The sequence below is a fragment of the Saprolegnia diclina genome (genome assembly GCF_000281045.1).
Source record: "Saprolegnia diclina VS20 unplaced genomic scaffold supercont1.13, whole genome shotgun sequence".
In the NCBI taxonomy this organism is placed as follows: domain Eukaryota; phylum Oomycota; class Saprolegniomycetes; order Saprolegniales; family Saprolegniaceae; genus Saprolegnia; species Saprolegnia diclina.
In genome coordinates this window covers 313,527-323,846 of record NW_008246080.1, presented here as the reverse complement: position 1 = coordinate 323,846, position 10,320 = coordinate 313,527, and the positions used below count along the sequence as shown (strand labels likewise).

The following is a 10,320-nucleotide window of genomic DNA, read 5'->3' as shown; positions in this document are numbered from 1 at the left end:
TGAGTTACATCCGGTGCGTCAGTGCAAGATGCAGCAGTCGCAGTGTCCTCTACCTATACAGAGCACAGCTGCCTGTAGAGAGCAAATGCACGCAAATCCGACACCTTGTCGGATCTGGGTAAATGCCCGAGAGCTGCGGGAATCGCTGCAGAGTTTGTGTGTGCCAGCGCCTGGACACCCGCGCTGGGACTACGACGCGTGCACGTACGTGTAGGTCGCTTGCTCGATCGCACTGTATTTTGCTCGTACGAGACGTGGCACAGCAGCTTTTTGTTGTCGGCGTCCTTGGACAAAATGCCATCGATTTGGGACAAATCAAGGTTTGTCCCGCCTCCGTATCCGGTCGATGAATCCGGATAAAATGGTTGAGGCTGGCTGGATTTTTCAAGCCCTTTGTCAACCAAACGTCAATTTCGGCCACGGAGGATGATGCTGCATGCGCTCGGCCGTCGCTCGCGGCGCGCCGCCGTCCCTAGCCTCCGCTTTCTCTCGACCGAGACTGAGGCCAAGGCCAAGGCCGATGACGCCTGCTCGTTCACCAACATCCTGCGCAACCTCCGCGCAAGCGAGCATTTTGATTTAGTCGTCATTGGCAGTGGTCCGTCGGGCCAAAAGTGTGCGATCGACAGCGCCAAGCACGGCAAGAAGGTCGCGATCATCGACAAGAAGGACATGCACGGCGGCGTGTGCGTGCACACGGGCACGATTCCGTCCAAGACGTTCCGCGAGGCCGTCTTGCACTTGACGGCGCATCGCCACAAGGGCTTCTACGGCAACGCGTACTCGGCGACGAGCGGCAAGCGCATGAGCATCCAGGACATTCTCGATCGCGTCCAGAAGGTCGAGAGCGCAGAGATGGACCTCACGCGCAACCAGCTCCTCCGCAACGGCATCTACCTCATCAACGGTACCGCGCGGTTCCTTCCGGATGCAGACAAGAAGACGGTCGCGGTACGCCCGCCCTTCTCTGTGCACACCTTTCATGTAGCATGCCCATGACGTAGGTGCTTTCGAACGACTCGTACACGGAGGCCACGGACGGCCAGCGCCACTCGGACGCCAACATTTGCAAGCGCGTGCTCACGGCCGACAAGTTTCTGATCTCGGTCGGAACGCGGCCCGCCCGCCACCCCAACATGGACTTTGACGGCGAGCTCATCTTTGACAGCGACCAGCTGCTCTGGGGCGCCCTCACCAACGTCCCGAAGCGCCTCATTGTCGTTGGCGCCGGCGTCATTGGCATGGAGTACGCGGCGATGATCAGCATCATCCCTGGCACGCAGGTCACGGTCATTGACGGCCGCAAGGAGGTAGCGTCTCGCTCGCGCGTCCTATGTGTGAGTCGCGTGTTGTTAGATTCTTGAAATGGCCGACAAGGAAGTCTCGGACGCGCTTTGCTACTCGATGCGGCAGCGGGGCACGCGCTTCTTGACTGAGGAGACGATCGACTTTGTCGAGAAGCGCCTCGACGAGAAGGAGGTCGTCGTGCATCTCAAGAGCGGCAAGATCATTGTCGGGGACGCCTTGCTGTACACCCAAGGTCGCCAGGTACCTCGCTCTCGCAATGCTGATGACTGACGCTATGTACGACCGTTAGGGCAATGTCACGGGTCTCGACCTGGAAGCGGTTGGTCTCGAAGCCAACAACCGTGGGTACCTTGAAGTCAACAACAACTTTCAAACGAGCGTCCCGCACATGTACGCGTTATCTTAGATTTCTTATTTACAGCCAGAGTGCTCAGTGCAAAACGGTAGCTACGCAGCCGGCGACTGCATTGGGTACCCGGCCCTCGCTTCGGTCTCGATGGAGCAAGGGCGGCTGGCGTCCGTGCACATGCGCACGTCGGAGCCGACGAACAAGAACCGGACCGACCTCGACCCGTACGAGACGTCGCATTTTCGAACGCGGATGCGGTCGGGTGAGGTGTTTCCCTTTGGCATCTACACCGTGCCCGAGATCTCGATGGTCGGCAAGTCGGAGCAGCAGCTCACAAAGGAGAACGTGCCGTACGAGGTCGGCGTCGCGCGCTACGAGGAGCTGGCCAAAGGCCAAATGCTCGGCGGCACGCCCGGCTTTCTCAAGATCATCTTCTGCCCCAGTACGCTCAAGCTCCTCGGCGTCCACGCGATCGGGGAAGGCGCGACCGAGATCATTCACATTGGCCAGGTCGTCATGTCGACCGGCGGCACGCTCGAGTACTTCCGCAACGCCGTCTTCAACTACCCGACGCTTGCCGAAGCCTACCGCGTCGCCGGCCTCAACGGGCTGCGCAAGGTCGAAGCGATGCAAAACGAAACCAGCGGCAACTAGCGCCATAGTAACAACCGGATAGGAACACGATACATCCTAGCACGACCACGGCCCATGATCCACACCTTGCCTTCTCGTTCAGCGCATGCAGCTGCATTGTAGTAGCCGCCAAAAGGCTCGGCGCACTTTCGCCTTGAGGTGTTGGGCATGTCATGCTCGGGCAACACGGACCCTTTTAACCAAGCTCAGACGACGACACTTTCGCTCGCAGCAGCACCTCCAGGCGCAGGCCAGGCAGCATGCTAGTCAGGTGTCGTGCTTGCAGTGGTAGGCCGTCTACTCCAACCCGACCATTCTCTGCACCATCCTAGCACGAATCCAAACCTTGGTGTATGACCGAGCAGCCTATGCATCAAGGCGGCGCCAGCCGGCCTTGTTGCTGCGGTGACGACGCTTCCGCGATGCCAGCTATCATACCATCGTAGCGGAGGAGCGAAGTAGACACATGGGCCTCGTGTCCTGTGTCCGTGCCAGCAGGAGCGTGAGGTTGATACTGGAATGACTTCAGCGTCGCGTTATCCGGACGCTCGTATCCGGATGTGCTCAGTAGCGCTTTGAACCGTTGGCGCAAGAATGGCTGTCTGGACCGAGCACAAGACCAAGGACGGGCGGTCGTACTACTACAACAAGGGGACGAAGGCCAGCGTGTGGGAGAAGCCCGACGACTTCGTCCCGGCCGAGCTCCCGTCGGCCTCCAAGCAGGCGTGGGAAGAGCGCATGGACAAGACGACCCTGCGCCTCTACTACTACGACCGCGTCTCCAAGACGTCGCAGTGGATCAAGCCCGAGAACGTCGAGATCACGAGCTACGTGACCAAGGACGACCTCGAGAAGATCGCGGCCAAGGCCGACGACGCCGGCGACGAGTCGACGACGAAGAAGCTCGAGAAGAAGAAGTCGTCGTCCAAACTCACAGCCGAGGACGCCGAGAGCCCGAGCCGGAAGCGCGCCAAGCGCAAAGCGACAGAAGACGACGAAACCCTCGCAACAAGCGGCGAGGCGCCGGCGGCTGCGGACGATGTGAGCGCCAAGGACGATGAGAAGGCCAAGAAGCGCAAGAAGCGCGAGAAGCATGCGTCGTCCAAGCTCAAGGCCAAGAACAAGCCCAAGCGCACGGGACGAGCGACGTCCACGCTCATCTTGCGCGACGACGACGACGCAGGAGCCCTCGCAGACGCGATCCAGGACGAAGCCGCACCGGCCTTCCAGGTGTGCATGAGCAGGCGACGGACAGGACGTACTCATGCTTCTCGTATAGATCCTGGGCAAGACCGACGCCATCATGGAGCTCGATATCCTCAGCGCGATCAACGGCTTTTTGCGCGCGCACACGGACGCCAACGGCCCAGGTTGGCTCGACCCCTCGAATGCGTCTCTCATGCCATAGATATGCGCAGAGCTCCTCGTCAAGCAGCTCTCGTCGTCGTACCGTGGTCACCCCGAGATGACGCGCTTGGTCAGCAGCTGGCTCGACGTTCTCGATGCGCCCGACCCGGCGCTGCTCGCGGCCAACGGCCCCGCGACGATGGCATCGGTCATGACGGCCAAGGAAGCCGCGGTCTGGGACGCACCCGACGCGCTCACGTTTGCGTACCTCAAGGAATCCATCATGGACCGCTACGACCCCAAACTGGTCTGTCGTTGTATCTCTCCATAACGTTGCTAACGCGTGGGTAGCTCTCGAACGTGCTCAGCGACTCGATCGTCGAGCCGGTGTGGCTAAAGGCCATGCTCCACGACCAGCAGTGGCGTCTCATGCTCATCGAGCTCGCCGAGAAGCACTCGGTACACGGCCATATACATATTCTGTCCGTCGCTGACCGATGCCATTGATATTAGACGTGTGGGCTCCTCCAGTATGCGATCCGCCGCATCTCGGAGGCCGGGCACCACAAGGAGATTGCATCCATCACGAACGCCAACGTCTTCTTCTCCGTGTTCAACGCCATCGTGACCGACATGCTGCAGCGGGTACGCAGCACGATGCGGCTGGTGATCCGCATCTCAGAGTTCCTTAACCCTTGAATGGCATTAGATGCCGTCGGCGTCGGTCGACGAGGTCCGCGACGACCTGTACGCGCTCCAGAAAATGTGTGCACACGCCGCGTACTCGCACGTGTACACGCAAGAGGTCCTCTTGCAGCTCGATACGCATCTGCGCGCGCAGGACGGCGCGGCCATGGCGCTCCGCACCAAACTCGACCGCTTGCGGCAAGAACTCCATGCGCATGTGCTGGAGAAGCACGGCGGCCGAAAAGTCCAGGCGTTCCATGTCCTCAAGCGCGCGCAGCTCACGCAAACGTTTCCGGACCTCGCCCAAGCCATCGGTACCGCCTTGTACGTTTGTATCAATGTATCAACTGCACCGTACAGACATGCTGTACCGCGAACGGAAGTGCTCGGCCGCGTGCGCCGAGCTCCTCAAGCAAGTGTACGCGCGGCCGTCGCCGCCGCCGGTCGCCCACGTCCGTGAACACCTCGTACGTCGCTGGGCTGCTGGATAGAGAGAGAGATGTATCCACTGGATATGTAGGTGCTCGAGTACCTCACGGACGCACTCTTCCACCCGTACGAGTCGATCACCGAGAGTCATCGGTCGGCCTCGGCGTACGTACTGGCGTATGCTGCCAGTGTCGTCGACGACCGGTCGCTCCTCGACACGCATGCAATGTCGGCGCACGCGTGCCCGCCGTTCGAGGCGGTAGCCAAGGCGCTCGAAGAAACGTCCGTCGTGTGCAAAAGCGAGACAACGCTGAGCTACAACATGCACGAGAGTGAGGCGATTGAGAAGGTGCTGCGGACGATGGAGACGCCGGTCGTGGCGATGGGCGTCCTCCACTGGCTTAGCCGGCTCCTCGAGTCCAAGAGCTTCTTGAACGGCCCATTTTTACACGCCTGCTTCCCGGTCTTTCTCAAGCTCCTTCGGCACGACATTGCATTGCACATGGCGCAGTGGCCGACCGTCTTCAACGTGCTCGTGAAGGCGCTCATGTGCCAGCCCGAGTCCAACCCGGTCAAGGTCCTCGAGCTCAAGCGCGAGACCTTGCGCTGCATGGTGCACCTCATGACGTGCGGGTACGTGCTGCCCGTTTTGCACTTTATCGTGCAGAACACGGACGCGCTCGACCAAGCCCTCTTGCGCAACTTTGTGCAGCTCGTGCTCAGTCGCATTGCGCCGCCCTTCTCGGAGCGCTTTGTGACCGAGTGGACAACAGTGCTCGTGCACCCCAAGGTCCTCCTCGCACTCAAGTCGTGCCCGACCGACACGAAGGCCAAGCTGCAGCAGTACGCGGCCTACTGCGCCGATCTCGGGAGCACCATATTGCCACACGAAAGCCTCCGCGTGCTCGGCGAGAGCTTTGACGCATAGTGTAGTCGTTGCGTCGTAATGTATGAGGATGCAACAGTATTCAGTTGCGCTACTCACCACAGGGCGCCAGGCGGCGTGACGCCACGTGGTCGCCATCCATCGCAGCATGGCCTTCGTCGGCGTAGGCACCTTCATGGGCCCACCGCCCTGCGCAGCCCATGCGTCAAGCTCCATGCGCCGGCCCCAAGTCGGCCGGCGCGTCTCCTTGGCGCCGTGTCTCGCTGGCGCCGGCGTCGTCGCTCAAGATTCCGTCGGCCAAGATTCGCCCAACGACAAACACTCACCGGCCATTGTATTTAAATACTGTGGGCCACGTCTTTTAATTATTACATTTAATTGGCATACATATCTCTAGTGTAAAAGCATCATATAAAATTGAAAAGCCACACACTGGCAGAACGTATACGGGGTGTCGGGACACTGGGCCGCATACACTGTATAGGTATGCATTCTCAGAGGTTATCGCCCGCCGATCGACTTGGGCTTTGTATGTGGCGGCTCCCGGCCGCAAATGTGGCACGCTCTAGAAATGTATGGAAGAATCGAATAAAAAGAGAGAGGTTTTTCGCCAACCTCTCGGAGAATGTAGGGGCAGTCTAGCTCCAGTCACGTCAGCAGGAAGCACCCCCGACGGACCCCGGCCGCGCGCTTCCCCCAGCCGCCCAAGATAGCGATAGGAATAGTCATGACAGAGAGCTCCCCGAAGATTGGGTACGTGGCAGCGCCTCGCCGCGCGGCCTCATGGCGACGCTGTAGGAAAATATTCATCGGCGGCTTGTCGTACGAGACGACCGACGGTACGTGGCCGCCGGCGATGACCATGGCCTCATGGAGCGCGCGTCTAGATAAGCTGCGGGCATACTTTGGTGCATACGGCGCCGTCACGGACGCGGTCGTGATGAAGGACCCGATCTCGCGGCGCTCGCGCGGCTTTGGCTTTATCACGTACGCCGACCCCGCCTGCGTGGATCGCGCATTAGCCCAGCCCAACCACGTGCTCGACAACCGCCGGGTACGTGACGAAGGTTTATCTAGCGACCGCTCATGCGTGCATGGTTGCAGGTCGAGGCGAAGCGGGCCGTGCCACGCGCCGAGAGCAGCCGCGACACAAGTAGTATCTCCACTAGGGGGAATGTTAGTGCAGGATCCAGCGTCAGCTCCGCGAGTGCGGTCGGCGCCACAAAAAAGATCTTTGTCGGTGGCCTCCACTACGAGACCAAGGACGGTACGTCGCCAACGCGAACGCATGACGGTCGTCGCTCATCCTGGCCTGTCTAGCCGAGTTCAAGACGTACTTTCAGCAGTTTGGCAAGGTCGTCTCGGCCGAAGTCATGTTCAACCGCGAGACCAACAAGTCGCGTGGCTTTGGCTTTGTCATTTTCGAGACGGAAGCCAGCGTCGAACTCGTGCTGCAAGACAAGACACACGTCATTGACGGCAAGTCGGTACGTCCGCTCGTGTCATGCACATCGTGCTCATGCAATGGTGTAGGTCGAAGTCAAGCGCGCCGTGCCACGCACCGACGCCCCGCCCACGACGACAAGCAGCGTCCGGTCCATCTCGAACCGCGGTGGCTCGTTTAGCGGCCAGTCGAGCGACCACGAACTCCTCAGTCCGCGCTCGACGCCGACGTCCCCGATGACCAAGTCGTCCAGTAGCCACCACCACCTCGTTAGCTCTAGTTTTAGTCCCCTCGACCCCGGCATGAGCGGGTACGCCGCGGCCGTGCGATATGGCGGCGGCCGGTCGACCCCCAACCAAAGTAGTATGTTGGACCACAGCCTCGTGGACCGTCTCGACAGCATGTCCCTCGACGGCAAGGACCCGACGCTCGACGACGACGAGAATGTGCCCAACGGCTCGATGCTGCACGGCTGGACGAGTCAAAAGTACAGCAGTATGCCGCCGCCGCAGTACGAGTACCACGGCCACCCGCACCATCCGCACCACCACCAGCAACCTCATCACCACCCGTCGCACATGCCCCGCGGCTACCCGCCCAACCAGCCGCCCCACTGGCAGCCGCAGTGGCGCCACTGGCAGGACGCGCCGCCGACGCCCGACCAGGTCGGGCCCCACGCCGACCAAGTGCCGCCGTCCAACCTCTTTGGCATGTTTGCGTCGGCCGACTCGGCGACGCACGCCTCGTGGGACCCGCCGGCGCCCTACAACGAGAGCGGAAGCAGCAGCAGCTTTGGCTTTAGCAACAGCTTTCGCCCAGCGACCGCCTTTGGCATGGACGTGGGCCTGCACAGCGCCGAGTTTCAAGACCACAGCGACGACCTCGACGGGCCGTTCAGCCGCCGCTTTGGCGGCATGGGCGAGAAGAAGAAGGCGTACCAGCCGCCCCGCCACGACGAGTACCCGCCGGCCGCCAATTACAGATAAGAAGTGAGATGCGACGAAGTAGTCGTCGTCGCCCAGTAGAAGCAGGAAGCGTGTATAAGCCACCATAATAGCAGCCTCGATTAGCTAGGATCACAAGCGCAGTCATCGGGTCGCCGCATGATGGGTGTTGATCACGCGTTGAAGGCGAAGGCAGCAGCTGTTCCAAACGCGTTATATCAGAAAAACGAACCAGATGGTAGCGATAAACGTACGTTTTTCTATTTAACGCGAAATACGCCCGGCGGTTTTTGTCGAGCGGGGTAAAACCGATGCGTTTTAGGTTGAACCAAATAAAACGCATGACACGTCCTCGCGATGTTCGATATCGAAGATCGCAGCCGTCGAGACGGAAGCCAACTAGACACCAACTCGCGCTGCCATGTTCACCGCGTCGTCGTCGCCCCGCGTAGCCGACGCAGTCGTCGCGTCCATCTGCACCATGAAGCTCTGCCAAGGCTCGAGCTTCTCGCTCGACGCGCACGAGGTACGTGCCATGCTAACGATGTGGCCCATGCAACGGCATGTAGCAATGGCGCGGCCAAGCCGCACGCAACCCGATCTTGATCACGGTACATGGGCGCTACGCATGGCTAATAAGGCTACGCTCGAAATGCGCAGGTCTCGGAGCCCGAGTCGCGCGGCAGCTACCTCAAGAAGCACACGACGTACGTGGTGCAACAGGAGCCGCAGAACACGCGCGTGCGCCGCCGCTTTAGGTGCACGTACCGACCTTTTCGCCTGGTCGTGACGCATGGATAGCGACTTCGAGTGGCTCCACACGACGCTGTGTGCTCGGTACATTGGCATGCTCATCCCGTCGCTGCCCGAGAAGACCGTGTACAAGACGGAGGCGTTCATCCGCGGACGCATGCGCGGCCTCGCGCTCTTCCTCAACCACGTGGTCGCATCGCCGTTTCTGCGCCATGACGCGTCGGTCGTTGGCTTTCTCAACGTCGTCGACGATGGCGAGTGGGACCATGTCAAGAAGGTACTAGTATCAACGTCTTCATGCGCGGTAGCTGACGGTTGTGGTGCAGAGCTCGGTCGTCATGGAGCATGCAGGCGAAGGCCACATGCAGTGGATGAAGTGTCTCCTGCATACGACGCTGCCAGACGACGCCGACCAGTCGGCACCAGCTGCATCGTCCAATCTCAGAACTGATTCCGCGTCGTAGGCTGCTCCTCAACCTCAAGCGCGACGCCGAGTTTGTCGACAAGGCGTGCAACGACCTCCTTCTGTGCTCGAAGCGGCTTGCTGACAAGTCGGCTGCGTACGCCAAGGAGCTCACGGAGCTCGCGACGCACTTTCAACAGTGGAAGGCGACCGAGTACGTGACGGTCTCGGACAAGGCGCCGGAGGTGCAGTCGATTCTGGGCCATACGAGTTTGCGCACTTCTTGTGCATTACACTGTCCTAAGACCTCTCTATCTGTAGCGACGGCGATCGGGGCGTGGAGCGAGCTCGCGCAGCACCAGCCCGTGATCCACGAGCTGCTCTTGCACGAAGGCATCAAGTACATTGCGCATCAAGTCAAGGACTTCAAGGAGCTCCTTCGCGTGCGCGATCTCGCCCTCGTATCGTAGATTTGTGCATATGTGCAAGTCGAGATTCGGGGTTGTAGGTGCAATTTGACAAGAGCAACCGCAACCGGTCGGTGACGACACCGCCCAAGCAGAGCTACTTTGTGCGCGCCGAGCCGACGGGCCCCGAGGCCGAAGCGTCGGCGTACCGATACGACCACATTATCTTCTGCATGAACCGCGCGCTCTTCTTCTCCGAGATACAGCGCTTGCAGTACGCATCCTCGTCACGATGCTTGCTGCATGATGCGACTTGTAGCGAGATCAAGGCGACGATTTTGCACGAGACGTTCGGGCCCTTCTCCTGCGCGCAGTACCAAGTGGCCAAGAAGGTATACACTGCGAGGACGGCGCCTCCTGACGTTGCATCTAGCTCGGCGGACTCTGGCATGGCTACATTGAGGCGGCCGACATCAACCAAGCGGTGCGACGAACCATGCGCAACGCAATACTGAGTGAACGCGTAGGATATGATGGTCGCCGCCAAGCAAGTGCTCGACCTCGCCCAAGTCACCTACGACCCCAAGGTGGACGGCTAGGCGCTGCAACTACAATGTATATATATATATATATACGATTGAGACAATATTGTCTTATTTCTTATTTCTTTTTCATTGTTTTCACAGCAGTTGGTGCAAAGACGCGCGGAACCGATACATTGATAGAAGCG

General features: G+C 60.0%; 4 protein-coding genes across 4 annotated transcripts; all 4 read left to right on the top strand.

The window, feature by feature from the left end:
• The first annotated feature begins 401 nt into the window (after positions 1 to 401).
• SDRG_05060 (hypothetical protein) lies at positions 402 to 2,375 on the top strand. Its single transcript, XM_008610755.1, has 5 exons — positions 402 to 951; positions 1,005 to 1,310; positions 1,357 to 1,548; positions 1,598 to 1,698; positions 1,756 to 2,375. The coding sequence occupies exons 1-5, from the start codon at positions 427 to 429 to the stop codon at positions 2,309 to 2,311; spliced, it is 1,680 nt and encodes a 559-aa protein (XP_008608977.1). The 5' UTR covers positions 402 to 426; the 3' UTR covers positions 2,312 to 2,375.
• A 415-nt stretch (positions 2,376 to 2,790) lies between these two features.
• Positions 2,791 to 5,856, top strand: SDRG_05059 (hypothetical protein). Its single transcript, XM_008610754.1, has 8 exons — positions 2,791 to 3,520; positions 3,570 to 3,660; positions 3,709 to 3,944; positions 3,989 to 4,096; positions 4,151 to 4,282; positions 4,347 to 4,638; positions 4,685 to 4,791; positions 4,845 to 5,856. The coding sequence occupies exons 1-8, from the start codon at positions 2,885 to 2,887 to the stop codon at positions 5,679 to 5,681; spliced, it is 2,439 nt and encodes an 812-aa protein (XP_008608976.1). The 5' UTR covers positions 2,791 to 2,884; the 3' UTR covers positions 5,682 to 5,856.
• A 387-nt stretch (positions 5,857 to 6,243) lies between these two features.
• On the top strand, positions 6,244 to 8,165 carry SDRG_05058 (hypothetical protein). The gene is made up of 6 exons (XM_008610753.1): positions 6,244 to 6,392; positions 6,438 to 6,478; positions 6,527 to 6,693; positions 6,744 to 6,906; positions 6,960 to 7,126; positions 7,173 to 8,165. Exons 1-6 carry the CDS (start codon positions 6,367 to 6,369, stop codon positions 8,067 to 8,069), a joined length of 1,461 nt encoding a protein of 486 aa, XP_008608975.1. The 5' UTR covers positions 6,244 to 6,366; the 3' UTR covers positions 8,070 to 8,165.
• A 214-nt stretch (positions 8,166 to 8,379) lies between these two features.
• Positions 8,380 to 10,238, top strand: SDRG_05057 (hypothetical protein). The gene is made up of 11 exons (XM_008610752.1): positions 8,380 to 8,553; positions 8,597 to 8,638; positions 8,688 to 8,785; positions 8,829 to 9,057; positions 9,107 to 9,195; positions 9,245 to 9,453; positions 9,505 to 9,644; positions 9,692 to 9,864; positions 9,910 to 9,982; positions 10,024 to 10,074; positions 10,118 to 10,238. The coding sequence occupies exons 1-11, from the start codon at positions 8,449 to 8,451 to the stop codon at positions 10,187 to 10,189; spliced, it is 1,281 nt and encodes a 426-aa protein (XP_008608974.1). The 5' UTR covers positions 8,380 to 8,448; the 3' UTR covers positions 10,190 to 10,238.
• The last annotated feature ends 82 nt before the right edge of the window (positions 10,239 to 10,320 follow it).